This window comes from Psammomys obesus, unplaced genomic scaffold (assembly GCF_907164565.1).
Source record: "Psammomys obesus unplaced genomic scaffold, mPsaObe1.curated_primary_1811, whole genome shotgun sequence".
Taxonomy (NCBI): domain Eukaryota; kingdom Metazoa; phylum Chordata; class Mammalia; order Rodentia; family Muridae; genus Psammomys; species Psammomys obesus.
Genome location: NW_026587216.1, coordinates 47,991,526 through 48,008,460, shown reverse-complemented (window position 1 = coordinate 48,008,460; position 16,935 = coordinate 47,991,526). Strand labels below are relative to the sequence as shown.

At 36.0% G+C, this 16,935-nt stretch overlaps 1 protein-coding gene across 7 annotated transcripts in view; it reads left to right on the top strand.

The window, feature by feature from the left end:
- Wwp1 (WW domain containing E3 ubiquitin protein ligase 1) overlaps window positions 1-16,935 on the top strand; it is a 100,659-nt gene that overhangs the window by 36,478 nt on the left and 47,246 nt on the right. For 5 of the 7 annotated variants that reach the window (XM_055603185.1, XM_055603180.1, XM_055603184.1 and 2 more), the window contains exons 4-8: window positions 3,677-3,815; window positions 4,429-4,553; window positions 8,958-9,095; window positions 9,185-9,251; window positions 11,878-12,062. In XM_055603185.1, coding sequence (XP_055459160.1) covers window positions 3,677-3,815; window positions 4,429-4,553; window positions 8,958-9,095; window positions 9,185-9,251; window positions 11,878-12,062 — 654 coding nt within the window. The remainder of the gene's footprint in view (window positions 1-3,676; window positions 3,816-4,428; window positions 4,554-8,957; window positions 9,096-9,184; window positions 9,252-11,877; window positions 12,063-16,935) is intronic. The other 2 variants (XM_055603183.1, XM_055603181.1) reach the window with 1 other exon arrangement.

Sequence of the window (16,935 nt, the reverse complement as noted above, 5' to 3'; positions counted from 1 at the left end):
TTTCTTTCTTTCTTTCTTTCTTTCTTTCTTTCTTTCTTTCTTTCTTTCTTTCTTTCTTTCTTTCTTTCTTTCTTTCTCTCTCTCTCTCCTTCCTTCCTTCCTTCCTTCCTTCCTTCCTTCCTTCCTTCCTTTCTTCCTTCTTTCTTCCTTTCTTTTTTTCTTTTTGTTGAGAGTGAGAGAGAGTCACACTGTGAAGCACAGGGTGGCTTCATGATCTCCTTCAGCCCTTTAAGCACTGGAATTACATGTATATACCATTGTACTTGAATCTCTTCCTTATTTCTGCCTTAATCTATATCTGATTTGAGGGAACAGGTATATGAGAACAGTGTGCTGTGGATGTAGCTCTGTGATACAGTCCTTTCCTGGCATATCTGAGGCTTTGAGTTCATCTCAGGCTCTGAGAAAGCAACAAGCCAGCCAATAAATACCCTAGAAACAGGAAAACCATGATCTAAAAGTCAAACAGAAGGTAGCCCACTATGATGTGGTAATTTACTATACTGCAAACATAAGTATAATAGCATGCAGAATTAAGCAATTTTCAGTATTGTAGATTTTAAGAGTTTCAACATGAAAGGGTAAGAAGCAAAGTTTGCAAGATATATGTATATATATAAAGAGTACTTGGCTCAAAATGTATCTATCTACCTATCTATATAATTTATTATTTTTAAGCTATTTTGTTTTATAGTGCCTTAAGTATACTTTAAGAATATGTTGATTTTACATTTATCTATGTGCATGGTCATACATGCAGCATGGAATATGTATAGGTCAGAGAACAACCTGTGGGAATCAGTCTTTGCTATTTGGAGTCCAGGGCTTGAACTGTCATTAGATTTGTCATTAGATTTGGTGCCGTTACCACAGAGCTACCTCGGTGGCCCTTCGTTTCACTTAACCCGTGGGTGCATGTAGTGTTTATGGTGTGCACGCACTGTAAGTGATTCTTCTCAGTCACTTCATTTTTATGACTCACCAACTTACTTTCGTGGATTTCAAGTGTTACTGCCTTAGTTGTTCTGTTCATACTCTTATGTCACTAGTAGACTGTCTAGTTATTTTCAGTTTGTAGTATATAAATTTGGAGAAATCTCTGACTAGTTCATATTTTATGCGTATTTGTTTCTGTTGTATATTTTGATTTGAGCTCCCTGTTTTTCTCTGTGCTCACCCTAAACACTCAAGCCCAGTAATTTTGTGTTTTTGTTGAAAAATTATATATTAAATTGGAGATGATTTAAAGCTTTTATGTTAAAATTTCCAGATCTAAGAATATATCAAATCATTTCTTCCTTTTTGGTGTCCATCATTCAAGTTTAATAATTTTCATGTGGACCATATGCATTGGTTACTAAAGGTTTTAGGAGACATTCCTATTACTGGGTCTTTAATTAAGGACATCCTCATTCCATGTCGGCTAATTTTCAATATTTACATAGTGTTACTGTGAAGGGCATTTTGAGTATAACAACAAAAGTAAACCAGTAAATGAGAAAAAGTTAATTTATCTTATGTTTCCACTAGTTAGAACTCCTGTTTGAAATAGTGGCATTCACTTGATTCAAAGCCATACCATTAATTTTATATGTATAATTGAACATATATAACATGCCACCATGTTACAAATTTTTATGAGATTAAAAATATATTTAAAAATCTTTTGTGGGTGATTTTAGTGTTATCAAACACTTTGCCAAATAAAGGTACACAGTGGACATATTTTGAGTGCGTCTGCAGGTAACTCATTAGTAATATTTAGTAATAGCACGGGTACGGTCACCATATAGGATGCTGGGAATTTGCTGATGATGCTAGTGCTTTTTCATGCCTTCCTTCATTCATCAATCCTAAGAATTGGGTATTATTGTTCCCCTGTTTTTCAGGTGAGAAAATGGAGGGGCAGAGCCGTTAATTGACCTCCTTCAGGTCAGGATTCTAGTAATGGGAAAGTTAAAACATGAGCCCAGATATATTACACTTGTATGCTTTTAATATGATCATATATTGCCTTTTCTTCCTTCTCTTTACTTACAATGTGTGGATAGATAGGAGCTGTATGTATCAAAGAAATAACTTTTATTTGGAATGAAATCTTCTGTTTGGAAAGTTTCCTTTGGTGGTGACTTTAGAGCAAGTGGAACATCAAAGGATAGGAATGAGTTTTATTAAGACCCTCACAGGAGCACTTCAGGCATAGTGTTGAAAATTGTTTGCACCCTGTTGTCAATATTTTAATAAATGTTTGTTTATAGTCTTTCTTATTCTTTACACAGTAATAGCATCTATTTCAAACACTTTACCCCTGCTAAGTGTACCTCACTGGTTTGTCTGGCTTACTTCTCTGGAGTGGAAGCCTATGTTGTCTTGTATCTTAATGACTCGTGTGTGTGACACAGTCTTTTTCCTTGTCATCTGAGAACCAGGATGGTTACAGCAATTGCTTATAGAAGTGAGCATAATGTGCTGTTACTGCTTGGTAGTCAGTAATTTACCCTGAAAACCCACAGTTCTGTATTTGGAATAACAGTTGCAATCATTAAGGGCACATGTTTATGCTAAATTAATTCCTTAATAGCTTGGCTAATTTAAATTTAAAATTCTCCTCCTGTAAAAAGTTATTATTTTTTATTTCATGATTACATTTTGATTTTCAAGTTTTTTTTATCAGATACGTTTTTGTGTAAAACTCCTTTCTTTCCATGTAAAACAGTAAATAATTCATAATAAATGGGCCACAGTTATGTAGTGAATACCATCGAGGTGAAGGCATTCACATTTCTCACAATACTTGGAACAGTTTGAAATCATAGTTAAATAGCAGGTAAAGATAGACACTCTCTAGATATGGTAGTGCACAATAATGGCCCCAGAGTGGGAGACAGTGGAGGGAAACTTGCGAATTCAAGTCTAGCTTCAGTTAAATAGGGAGAACTTTATCTTAAATCCATATATAAGTCAGTTGATACGCAGATACCAGATACCGCTATGTTTGACAAGAGTGTAAAATGATGAAACCACTTTAGAAAAAATAGTCTGGCATTTATTCAACAGAGACTTACTGGCAGTTCTAAAATGTCCAGGGTAAATAGAAACGTATTTGGAGCAAAACTCGCACACAAATGTTCATGGAGGTTTTAAGCACACCAGCTACAAAGTAATTTTAATGTCTGACAACTAACGGATGAATAAAGTGTGGTATATCAATAATGGAATGGTATTTGGCAGAAAAAGCAATGAAGTATTGATTGCATGCTACAACCTGAAAACAATTTAAGTGAAAGAAGGGAGTCATGAAAGACTACATGGAATTCAGAGCTGGCAATCTAGAGAACCATTGGGGGACATTGGGAGAAGACAGGAAAATTACTACTTACTGGTCAGTTGTTCTTTGAGTGAAGTAACAAAATGTCTTAAAATTTATTTGGATATATTTGTACCAGTCTGGATCTATTAAAATGAATGATTCACCCTTTTCAAATGGGTGGTTTTGTCAATACATTGGTTACTGAGAAATTAGATGGCCTCAGGACATTATCAGTTTCCTTTTAGCCACTGAGACACGTACTGAGGAGGAGAACACTTCTGGTTTATTGGTCTGCTAGTAGGCAGTGCTCCGTTTGTCTTTCTTTTGTTATATATACACTCAACTGTAATTATCATTTTCTGTCAGTTTCTAGTGCCAAACTAAAAAGAAAAAAGAACTGGTTTGGAACAGCAATATATACTGAAGTCATTGTAGATGGAGACATTAAGAAAACAGCAAAATCCAGTAGTTCTTCTAATCCAAAATGGGATGAGCAGCTGACTGTGTGAGTATGGTGTATACAGGATGCAAAATCATCAAATCAAATGTCCTATGTTTTGTATTTTGTAGATTGACTTCAGGTAATGCATTTTTTTTTCTTTATCTAAGAAAGAATTTAACATATGAAGAAATTTTTATTTCATTTTTCTCAAAAAGGAAGCATAGTAATTTGTTTTTGTTTTATAGAAAATTATTTTATGTGGCATTTTTTCTCTGATTGTTTGCTATAGAAATAAAGTCAGTCATTTTCAATTTTGGCATTTTAAAGTAAATTTAAATATGCAAAGTATAAATTTGCATGTAGTAGAAGCACTGTAACTAATGCCAGTCATTCTAAACAGCTCTAGAAGGTGTTCCCATAGAGGCTTTTCAGAGGTCTCAGTAAGACACTTAGTGCTATGCTGCTCAGTGGTTGCTAACTATAAAGATCCCAAAGTAGTTATCAAAGAATATACTTGAAAGTATTTTTTATTTTCATTTCTAATGCAATCAGTTTACTATTTTTTACAATATTAAACTCAATTCATGGTTTTAGAAAAATCATTGAAATAAATAACTTAGAAGAATTAGCACAAAGTGATGGTGTGTTTATTTTTGTTATAATGTTATTCATGCAGAAATGTGACCCCACAGACCACCTTGGAGTTTCGAGTTTGGAGTCATCACACTTTAAAAGCAGATGCTCTGTTAGGAAGAGCAGCAGTAGACTTGAAACAAGTGCTGTTAACACACAACAGAAAATGTAAGTAGCTTCTAACCTTTGTTTCTTTAGACAAAATTTTAGAGTCTAAACACATCCTCTTCTAACATCCAAAAGTAAGGTGTAGTGTTGTGTTCATTAAAAACTTGTAGTTGCCAGTGGTTGCCTTTAGAACTGGTTGTCGGAATGAACTGCAGACATTTTCCTGTTCTTTCTCCACGCTGTGGCTCATGTACCAGTACTTTGTTACCAGTCACCTTCGCTATTTATTATGTTGTGTACTTCAAGACCTAATTCAAGTATGGTGGTATATGCCTATAATTCCAGGCTTCAGTAGGCTGAAGCAGGAGAACTGTGAAGTCCCGGTTAGCCTAGGGTGAAGAAATAAAAAGCATTTCCTCTCCCTCTTCTCCAAACAAGACAACTCCTCCCCTCTGAGTACTGGGGATCATACCCAGGTCATTGTGCAAACCAGGCAGAGACTTTTCTCTTCACTGTGTCCCTTGAGCATATTCTTATTTTCATTATAGTGACAACCTTATTTAGATTAAATATTCTAGTGTTATAATTTTTCAGTGATAACTACTTCGTTGTAAAAAGTATGGAGAAATGAAAAATCATAGAGGTGTATAGAAATTATACTTCTATTTAAAGATGACCACTCAATAACTTGTTGTTTTTCTTGTTCTTATATAAACTTTTTTCCTGAGCTTATCATCTACTGCTCTTTAAAAAAAAAAAAAAATCAGCAGTATTCTATAAGTACCAGGTTCCCATGATTGAAATTTTTCTGGCATTGGGATTTTAAAGAAGTTCAGACTGCAGTAATATTAAGCCTCTTGTTAGTATATAAAATGCTTTGCATGTATATACATAGATACAAGTTTCTTCAGAAAGCCAGGTTAGTCATTGCCCTAATTCCACAACTGAGGAAAGTTAATGATACCTCTTCAGAGAAGGGATTGATGAGAACAGGATATAAAAATTGTCTAGGACATTTGGGATAAAGAGACATCCCATCTCATCCCGGTAAGATAACCTGTTTCATTACTTGGGCTTTATAGCCCTCTTCTGTTTGTATGGGCTAGAGATGGACAAACTGTTTAGGGAATCTCATCCCTGATCTGGTGTGCAGGTGATTATAGAGGGGAAAATGTCAGAACTGCAATAATTAATGAGAAATTTCTGGTTAATAGAATAGAATCTTTGATCTGGATGGGACCTAACTTATCGCTTGGGCCAGGCAGTCACCTGGCCAAGGGAGCACCCCTCATCAAGAAGGGATTACCTCTAGGAAGGATTACCTTTAGTGGATACAGTATATTTTCTTCCCAGAATTCCTGCTCCCACACAGCCCCTCCAAGCTAACATGAAGTTGCCTTGAGGTTCTTGAGTCTGCCCACTTTGCAGTTTTTCCTTTTAGTTCTTTCTGTCTCTTTATTTTGGATGTTGGTCAGAACTTAAGGATCGCTTTTCTGATACCTTGGGCTTAATTATCCTTTTTCTAAAATTCCATCCCACCATGTCACTGCCTGATGCCATGAGACAGATACCTCCATGCTGGTAATACAAACAGTATAACCTTTCCAGTTTTGCTTCCATTCTTCTATTGGCATTGTTGAGATTTACAGCTTGCTTGCCCTGGGCTGTTTTTCTGTTAAACTCTAATAATATTGTTGTCTTGGTTCAAAGGAAAAAAAAAAAAGAAGAAGGTCCTTCTGAAAATCCGAATATAATTGAAAGGTTTTGATGCATATTTTGAACTGTAGGAGTTTTAAGAAAGAAAATATGCTACTTATGATTTATGTTAATCTAATTATCGCTATTGCACAACTTATTTTAGCCATGTCATTTGTCTACAGAAATAATAGGCTTTGTAAGTGTAGTGTTTTACTTAGATTCTTATATCATTATCTGCTCCCACACAGATTATTTATGTTCCTATTGCTGCACATTTAGATTGCTTCTATCTCTGTTCTGAAGGTTAGATTGTATTCAACCCCATATATAAATATTTAATCACCCAACCTCCATGTAAAGGTATCTATCTTATGTAGTCATATTCTTTTTTTATTTTATTATTTTATTATTAGTTACATTTTATTAACTCTGTATCCCGCTCCCTCATTCCTTCCCAATCCCACCCTCCCTCCCTCATCTCCTCCCTGCCCCTTTCCAAGTCCAAGGAGGGAGTACCTCCTCCCCTTCCATCTGGCCCTGATTTATCAGGTATCTTCAGGACTGGCTGCAAAGTCCTCTTCTGTGGCCTAGCAGGACTGCTCCTCCCTTGGGGGGTGGGGAGGTGAAAGAGCCTGCCATTGAGTTCCTGTCAGAAATAGTCCCTGTTCCCCTTACTAGGGAGCACACTTGGATACTGAGCTACCATGGGCTACATCCTAGCAGAGATTCTAGGTAATATCCATACATGGTCTACATGGTCCTTGGTTGGAGAAACAGTCTCATAGAAGACCCCTGTGCCCTGATATATTTGGTCCTTGTGGAGCTTCTGTCCTCTTCAGGTCATATTAATTCCCCCTTCTTTCATATAATTTCCTGCACTCTGCCGAGCAGTCATCTTCTATGAAACTTGTGATGTCAATATAATTTCAGATGAACCCTTTGTAAATTGCATAAACTTAGGTATCTGATCTACTTGAGCAGAATGTACTTAGATGAAAAAAACCTTCATAAACACGTGTCTACTGCATGGAGGGCTTCAGAGAATACAGCAGTAGTATTTTGCATACCCTACCGTAGGTAGTCGTTAAGTTTCTGTTCTGTTTTGTTTGGAGGTAGGGTCTCTCTATGTAGCCAAACTGTACTGTAAGCTCATTTTATTCCTGTCTCAACTTGTTGAGTGCTAGAATCAAAGTCTTGTCCACCATAACCAGATCTTGAGCAAGTAGAGGTTTTTTTTCTCATTTCTCTTGAGGCTGATTAAGAATCTGATTAAGGTGATCATAGAGTTGTTTTCTTCTGAGACTTTTTTACCTTGATTTGTAGACAGTCATCCTTTCCCTGTCTCTTCACATAGTTTCTCCTTTGCATAAGTTTATATCAGTAAATTTCTACTGGTAAATTTCTAAAATATCAGTAAATTTCTACTGTACTTGGGAGGCAGAGGCAGACTATGAATTCGAAGTTAGCTGTTTACACAGTGAGTTATTCCAGGACAGCCAGGGCTTCATAGACAGACCCCCATCACCCAAAACAAGAACAACAACAAAAGAAATAGAATTATCTTCATATTAGATAATACACTGATCACTGGCTTTATACATTCATTTATTCATTCATTCATTCATTCACTCATTTGCTTGTTTATTTATTTATTTATTTATTTACTTACTTATTTATTTATTTATTTATTTATTGAGGCAGGGTTTCTCTGTAGCTCTGGCTGTCCTAGACTCACTTTGTAGACCAGTCTGATCTTGAACTCACAAAGATCTGCCTTTTTCTGCCTCTCGAGTCCCATGGATGAATTTAAAGAGAATTATTTTTTCAAAATTATTAACTGACAAATTATATTTATGGAGTAAAATGTCATTTTATAGTTTATGTATAAAATGGAATAATCAAATCAAACTAATCTATATTTCTTCAAATACCCTTTTTTTGTGATACATGTTTAAATGTTTAATAACCTTGAACTTTACAGTACATAATTACTAATTCACCATACCATAATGTATTTCAAGATGAAAACCTTATATTTCTTTTTTATATTTGAAATGTTATACTCTTCCACACATGTCTTCACAACTTCTTCTCACTTTTTAGTGAATTTAATGTATATTCTGTGGGGTGAAAGTTGAATCCAAGAGACTTTGCATTTAACTCTAAATCGATTTGGTAGTTGGGAAGTGTTTGGCCTCCAGTAAACTGTTGGCACAGTATGTAGTAGTTATGGAATGCCCGCTGTGTGCTCTGTGGGGCCACAACTTACGTCCTTACAGCTCTCCACTGGCCTTGGAATTCCTTTATTTATTTTTTGATGTTTTTGTTCCATTTTGTAATGAAAAACGAGGAGCTTACGGAAGCTTGAATAATTTAGCTTTGTATGCCTAGTAAGTGGCAGAAAGAGAATTGGTAAGATGCTTGATTCTCAGGATGACATTGTGCTCTGCTCAGGAACAAGTATATACAGCTGTTGTGATTATTTAAATAGTATTAGCTTGTCCTGTGAAGGCTATCCAGTGTACAGAGACAATTAAAGATGATATCCAAAGTGGGGAGCTTGGGAAGAAGAGTTGCTAAACCAACTGAATGGAATTATTCCTTTTTAGAATATGCAGTGTCTACAGATTTAAATGCAAGAAATTACTTCCCAGTGCAGCTGTCAAGTTCTGAAATACAACAGATCTTTAACTGAGGTATCTCTAAAACATGTCTTTGTATGTAGCAAATGTTTTTAAATTAGAATCTTTTTTTTTTTTTTTTTAGTAGAAAAAGTGAAGGAACAATTAAAACTTTCCTTGGAAAACAAGAATGGCATAGTGCAAACTGGTGAATTGACAGTTATACTTGATGGATTAGTAATTGAGCAAGAAAATGCAACAGGCCGCAGCTCACCTTCACCCAGTAAGCCATGCTTATGTGTTTTTAATTTAAGTAAAGTAAATTGACAAGACATAGGTAAAAAATGATTTGCTTCCTTTCCTGATGTTTAGTAGAAATACAGCAGAATGGGGACGCCCTACATGAAAATGGAGACCCTTCAGCAAGGACAGTGACCAGGTAGAGTTCTTTATTTTATTATTTGTGGCAACATGTGATAATACTTACCAGGGATGAAGTTTGTGCTTGTAATTTGCTTTATATTTTGTTAACTCCAAATTCATGATCTTCCTATTTCACTTTCTTGATTGTTAGGATTATATCATGGAGTGGGGTGGGATGGGTATTCAGACTGGCGTGGATGTAACAATACAGTTGAGGGTGACTGGGTGAGCTCTAACTTCTGATCCTCCTGCTTCCACCACTCGGGGGCTGGGGTTGCAGCTACATGTCATACCCAACTTAAACGGTTCAGTTATTTTTGTTGTTGTTTTTTTTGTTTTGTTTTTTGAGACATGTTTCTCTGCGTAGCCTTGACTGCTGTGAAACTTGCTCTGTAGACCAGACTGGTCTAGAACTTACAGCGATCCACCTGCCTCTACCTTTCAAGTGCTAGAATTAAAGGTGTGTGCTATCACCATACAGCCAGAAGTTTCAATTCTTAACCTCAATTTAGTATTTGCCATAAAATGGAAAAGTCTAGACAGGGCTACATTGAAAGGCCCTGGATCAAAAAATACCAAAAATATATTAATAAATAAAAATTTAAAAGCGTCTATATAGAGGTGATATTTGATGAGTACCTGGGAAAGAAGCTTTAAAATAACAGCTTTATTAAGATATAACACACAAGGAAATTACCATTTTGGCCACTTTCTGTGAACAGAAGTGCTTCTCTTATATAACATAATGTTTCCACTGTTCACTTATGCTGTGGAGTATTGCAGAGCTTCCTTATTAAAAATGTCTCATCACAGTCGGTATTTACAATTTGTTGGGTAACAAGTCAGTGTGAGAGCTTGCATTCTCCTGTAGCTCACAATTAATGCCGTACAGATTATAGTCACAGAATTCATCCCACTATTTCAAAAGCTCCCCACCAGTCACATTTTGTGATGACTAGAAGAGGCTCTCTTTTGAACCATGTTAATGGAATGATTGTTTATAATAATTCAAATATGGTAGAGTTACAGCCCCAAAATATGAAAATATACTTATAAAGTTGACATGGTACATCTGAAAAAATATGCTAGTATAGGGCACAGAGTAGCTTTTTGATCCTGCACAGTTAGTAATGACATTATCCTAAATTGCTGTTGGGTCCTTCTCATGAAAGCACTTGAACAAGCTAGACACTGTGGTACACTCACAGTCTGAGATACTTGGGAGGCTGAAACAAGAGGACAGAAAATTTGATGCAGTCTGGGTAGTTCAGTGGGCTCCTGCCCCAAAACAGAAGCTGTGAAAAGGGGTCAGGAGTGTAACTCCTTGGGAGAGCGTCTGCTTGCCCTATACAAGGACCTTGGTTTGATTCTTAGAACTTCCTTTTGGTCGAGGACTAGCGTTTAGTTAGCTGAGCCCTCTCTCCAGCCCACCTACTATTGTTTAAATAAAAGCTTTTGAAACTATGCTTTCAAATTGCTTATTTGCCTTAAGTAAACAGTCTCTAGATTATAATTTATACTGAGAAAAACTAATGACTGAAACAATGAAACAGTTTATAGATTAAAGTGCATTAATGTGTAACATGTGTTTAAATTCTTTAAAGTAAAATTTTAGATTTTAAGGGAGTTTAAATTACTATCACTTAAAACCTTAAAAATCCTATGTTCTACATAGGTGCTCATGCCTGTAATGCCAGTACTTGAGAGGCAGAGGTAAGAGAATTGCCTCAAGTTCAAAGCTACCGAGAGTTACATGGCAAGTTCTAACCTAGCCTGGCCCATTGAAGAAGAGCTGTCTGTCCTAAGACAAACAAAACCACTGAAACTAGTATTGTTTTATTTTATGATAGCACATCTTGTTTTTAAAATTGAGTCACCTGCATGAACTCAGTGGCTGGCTCTCTGATCACCTCTACCTGAGGGGGGAGCAGCCTTACCAGGCCACAGAGGAAGACAATGCAGCCAGTCCTGATGAGACCTGATAGACTAGGGTCAGAGGGAAGGGAGGAGGACTTCCCCTATCAATGGACTGAGGAAGGGGTATGGGAGAGATGAGGGAGGGAGGGTAGGATTTGGAGGAGATGAGGGTGGGGACTATAGCTGGGATACAAAGTGAACAAACTGTAATTAATATAAAAATATAAACATAAATTAAAAAATTGAGTTATATGGTACCGGAAGACTTTCAAAGGGCTTCTCTCACTTACACTGTTAGAAAATTGAACCTGGATGGCTGAGGAATAATACATACATCAGAATTACTTGGAAAGTTTGTTCAGACTTTCCCTGTCTTCACTATTAAATACAATTCCAAGTTTAGATTTAGTTTTTGGTCACGTCATAGAATTTCATGAGCCTTTGAAGCTACTTTCAGAGCACTTAAAGTAGCCTTATTTAAATACACAATTTGAATAGACTTGAAGCCTTGACACAGTCAGCACTTCCTGTGTGTGCTGGTGTGGACACTGACAGCTGAAGGTCGTGTAGTTTAATCTGGTAACAGCAGGCGGTGTTTTTGTTCTTTGCTTTAGCATTCCACATGGACGTTAGAAAGTCAGTAATTTTTTTAATGTAAACTTTGGTGAAAAATTATTTTATTGTATTTAACTCATTGACGTAAGAATCTGCTTTTCTTTTTAAAGGTTGGCTGTTGAAGGTACTATTGGAATTGATAATCATGTATCAACAAATACTGTTGTTCCCAACTCATGCTGTTCACATGTCATTAATGGAGAAAACACACCTTCATCCCCGTCTCAGGTTGCTGCCAGACCCAAAAATATTCCAACTGCAAAACCACTCACATCTGAGCCCACCAGTGACACGGGTAACCTTGACTGTCTGTCATAGTGTTTGAGTGAAAATGAAAGAGATTTATGTATTTATGACTCCACTTTCTTTATTATGTTATCATTCTTAATCTTCTATTCTGTAATATAAAGTATAAAATTATGGTACTTGAAATTTTCTCTAAGTTTAAAATCTTCTGGATTATTTAAGAAGGTGTGCCAAAAAACAGTGGAGAAATGATAACAAATTACTAAGCAAGGGCTAATATGATGTAAGATTCTTGGGTATTCGACTATAAGTTACTGTTTAATTAGTGACGAAGTATATTGTTTGAAGAACTTGAGTGACTTCATTGATTTGTTACTAACAGTTATTAGTGAACGGTTTCTTTAGCCCGTCTTCAGAATATGAATTCCCCCTTAGCTAACGTGTTAGAAGTGTGTGCTGTGATTTGATAGAGCTGGCAGAAAGTTTCATATTTCCCAAAGGGAGAATACACTGCTGTAGAAGAAATGCCCAAGGAAGACTTTGTAATGTTTTTGGATTTGTCTGAAAATATACCATGCTCCGTACTTCCAGGAAGACCAGTACAACAGGGAACCTTGTTGTTCTCTTTCATAAGAGAAGAGTGCTATAACACGGTAGTAAAAGCCAAGTAAAATCCTTCTTATGAAGGGAGAGGGCCTCATGAGGTCCTGCCCCTAAAGAATTACTGACAGTTGATGGCTTCTAGAGAGTCAGTTTTCTTTAAGGGTATAGCCCCACATCCATGAGTATTATGAGAAGTACAAATTGGACTCAGTGGGTTATTGTTAAAAAGAAAAAAAAAGGCATAAAGTTGGAGGAAGTAGAAAGAGAGTGTTAGATTTGAGAAGAATAGGAGGCAAATATGATTAATATACACTGTATGCAGTTCTCGAAATTAATGTTATATTTTTAAAACTCATCCTATACTTAGACAAATAATACATTTGAACACTCAGCTTCGTTTTGGGCCAATTTAAAAATTAGAATTTGCAGTCTTAAATATATACAGCCTTAAATATATACTGAAAAAATAGATACAGAAAGATTAGTTCTTTTCTATCAAGGCAGAAGAGACGTTTGTCTGAAGGCCAGACTTGTGTACAATAAGGCCTGGGTTTAATGCGATTTAAATTAAAATGCTTTTTAGTTTAATTAGTAGCTATTCATAGGAAAAAACAAAACAAAACAAAACAACAATCTTTTTAAATTTACATCCTAACTGTTACTTCTTCATGAACTCTTCCAATAGATTATAAAAGTAAAGTGACAAAACAAAAGGCCTAAGCCTGTTTGCTCACATATTACCAAGCTGGGTGCTTTATGTTGCTGTAGCTGGATTCAGGAGTTGAACAAGTGGCATCATTTCTTGCAGTGATTAGATGTCACAACCAGTAATTAAGTCAATTTTTTATTCATGAAAAAAATTAGATGATAAAAATGTGGAAAGGTCACTTCAGAAAGGCCAGTTAAATATATAAAATCTGAATAGTTTACTCTTATTTCTGAAACAGTTGTGTGAGTAAATTAGTTAAAGTGTTCACTCCCCGTAAGCTATTGCATGTTTTACCTTTGGCCATATTCAGATGTTGATGAAACAGGAAAGAATCAGTCTTTGTATAGTTAGCACTGTAGAATCTTTTGTGTATACTTTGTAGCTTGTTGGAATTTTATATACTCTCTCTATTGGGGATAAGTTTATTTTTCACATTCTTACATGTCTTTACCAGAAATTTCAGGTTGAAATAAAACACGTACATAAGAAACAAAAAATGCAAATTCCATCACAAATAATGCCCTGACATTTGTGAAATTATAAAGAAAGCTATGGAAGTCTGTTTTCTAAATACCAAATATCCATCTACGAGCTACTCTTACTGTCATTCTTTGGGAAATGCACTAGTATTTTCCATTTGCTCTGAAGGAATTGAAGTGTATAGTGGCCACAGGAATTAATATTCAGCTCTGTGGCTTGCAACTTTATACCTCTTGTTCACATTTAGTTACTGCAGCATCTCATAAGGATGATGCTTCTCTCTTACACTGAGAGGCTTCTCACTTGCTGTGATTTTCCTACAAAGTATTATAACTGTCCTCATTCTGTTTAGTTTAAAGGACTTCTCGAACCTTTTGTGTTGGTAGCAACCACTTAGATGATGTCTTTGTGTGATAGCTTATTCCTTACTGATAGAAATAATTCAGATATATTTTCAAGAAATGGGCATTCCCTGTCCTTTTAAGGTGAAGGTCCCAAGTAGTCTTCCCCAACCTTTTTTGAGGAGGTGGGTGCTGAGTTTGCCACAGGTACTTATAGATAGGAGGCAAACACTTTATTATTGGACTTCAATGTTATTATATCTTTTTTCAATTCAGGACTCTGAAGTCAGCTTTTGTTATGGAATTGTCACGATGAATGTAGAGCTCCATCTGCTCTCCTGTTCACCACCAACTCTGCTAGGGCCTGCTGGTGCTGGTGGATACTGTGAGCTCAGTAACCTCTTTTCTTTAAGAAGTTACTGAGTCTTAAATTCCATTTTAGTATTGAAAAGTACACTAATATACCTGTAACTCAAAGCTTCTGAAATCACTAAAGATGTGTGGATTTATTTGTATGTGTGTGGATGTGTGTGCTTTCTAAATTCATTTGATAGCAATATTATAGAACTGGCAAGATGCTATTCGTAATCCACATCATGATTGTCTTCTCATTTGGCATTGGTGTGGTATGTAATGCATATGCCATATAACTGTTCTAAATTCCAAAGCATGAATTCTGGAATGCATTGTCTCCAAGGGTTTCAGATAATATATGTGGGCCAATACTAAGGAGTTTAGAGAAATGGTACCTTCCCACCAGAGGTAGGATTGTACATGAAGACCTTTTCTCCCTCTTGATTAAGAAGACTCATTTGAGAAGCTTAATTGCCATAAATATTTATCATAGATTACAGTGAGAAAATGAGACGGTGAATAGACTAAATCTGAAAAGAGTAGATTTGACCTGCTAATGTGACAAAAATATCCTCAAAGTTAACATCTCTCTATATAAAAGTTGACGATATTCATAATTGTCTTATAACTCAGTTATAAAAGTTAAATGAGATAATAAAAAATATCTACTGTAGTTCTTGGAAAGTGGTATTTAAGAAAAATACTGTATACCTTTCCACTTTAATCCTCTCTTTAACTTCTGGTATAACGTGACTTTACTAATGTGTCATTACTTATTAATAAAAAATATGTGTGATGTAACATTCTACAAACTGATTCTATAGGTGTATTATACTTCTCCCCACTTTTTATTAAAAATTATAAATACTGAGAAAACTGCAGAGAAATGTATGGGAAGTCCTGTGTCCTGACCTCTACCGCTGCTAGGTCTATGTAAAAGTATAGTAAGTTACCATTCAGGAAACTGGCACGGATACAAGCCCAGAGTTTGTCGCTGTAAGCAATTCTGCCTACTTGCTTTGTGAGTGAATGCTTAATATCTTCACTGATGTGGTTCATCTAACTACCATTATAATCTTATATAGAGCTGGGCCATCCTTACAGGCTTCCTTACAGTCTTTCCCTTTATAGCCATATCCACTCTAAAACAGATTGCCTTAAGGAAATTGCATAGACAAACAATTTTTTTTCATGTTGTACTTTTTAAAGTAATAAAATGGTATCAAGATCTATTTATGTTAAAGTAACAAAATTTTCAAAACTGTGTATCTTACAAATAAAAATAAGAAAAGAGAGATACTTGAATTTTAGCACTTGAGAGCCACTATGAATATAGTAAGTTCCAGGCCAGCCACAGCCATGTAGTGGACACCCTGTAAGTGTGTGGGTGTCGAGGTAGGAAGAGAAGAAAAATAAGAGAATGATTTAGTTTACTACTTTAGTTCACCACCTTGCGGTGAGTGTTCAAAATAATTCCGCTCCTTTGGGCCTGTGGTAGGACCTCATGTTGGATGTTGTCATGGCGGGATATAGATGAGAGGGAAGGATCACCTGGTAGGGCAGGAGTCAGAGAATGGCCAGAAGTGAGGGTTAGGGTTCTGTAGCAGCTTCATTTCTTAGGTGCTCACACGATGCCTGTGAGAGCTGCCTCAGTCCTTCTAAGGGCAGCAGACCCAATGACCTCATTGCTTCTCTCTCAAAAATGTTACATGTACACACTCAAACCATAACAAAGCCGTAGCAAGTAGAATTCAAATACTTTACTATTTCTATCTTTTTTTCTATTTTATTTGAAAAAAAATTGTAACCACAAAGTCTTAGTGGCTGAAAATGATTAAAGATATGTTTGTTAAGCCAAATCAAACTGGAGGCAGGTATCACATGCTTGGAGACCAGCTTCTTGGATGAGGACAACAGGAAGATCTCTTGAGTCCAGAACTTCAGGCTGTGAACAACTCGAGTTCCCATATATCTGCCACTCCTATTGTATGGAGAGTTTCCCAGTGACATCTTGCATGTGGTATATTTGTTATAAGCAGCAAACCATTATGAATAAACTTACTGGCCAGAATGTGTGTGTGTGTGTGTGTGTGTGTGTATGTATATGTGTGTACGTGTGTGTATGTGTTTATGTATACATTCTACCTGTAATTTAACAATGAAGATGATAATGAGTTATAATTAGAAACTATCACTTTGTAAGCAGTATCAGATAGAAACACAGAAAGACAGAAATGTAGAATTTAATTAAGCTTCTTTTCTAGTTATGTGGGTTTTAGGAAGTGCATATTACCATTACAGTTCTGTACTGAAGAGTTTGACTACTCTAGGAATCCCCTTCATTTTCTCTTCGCCATCACTCAAGAACCACTAGCCATTGTGCTGTCCCTATATTTTTTCCATTTCCCGAAGTTCTTGTAGTTAGAATTATGGAG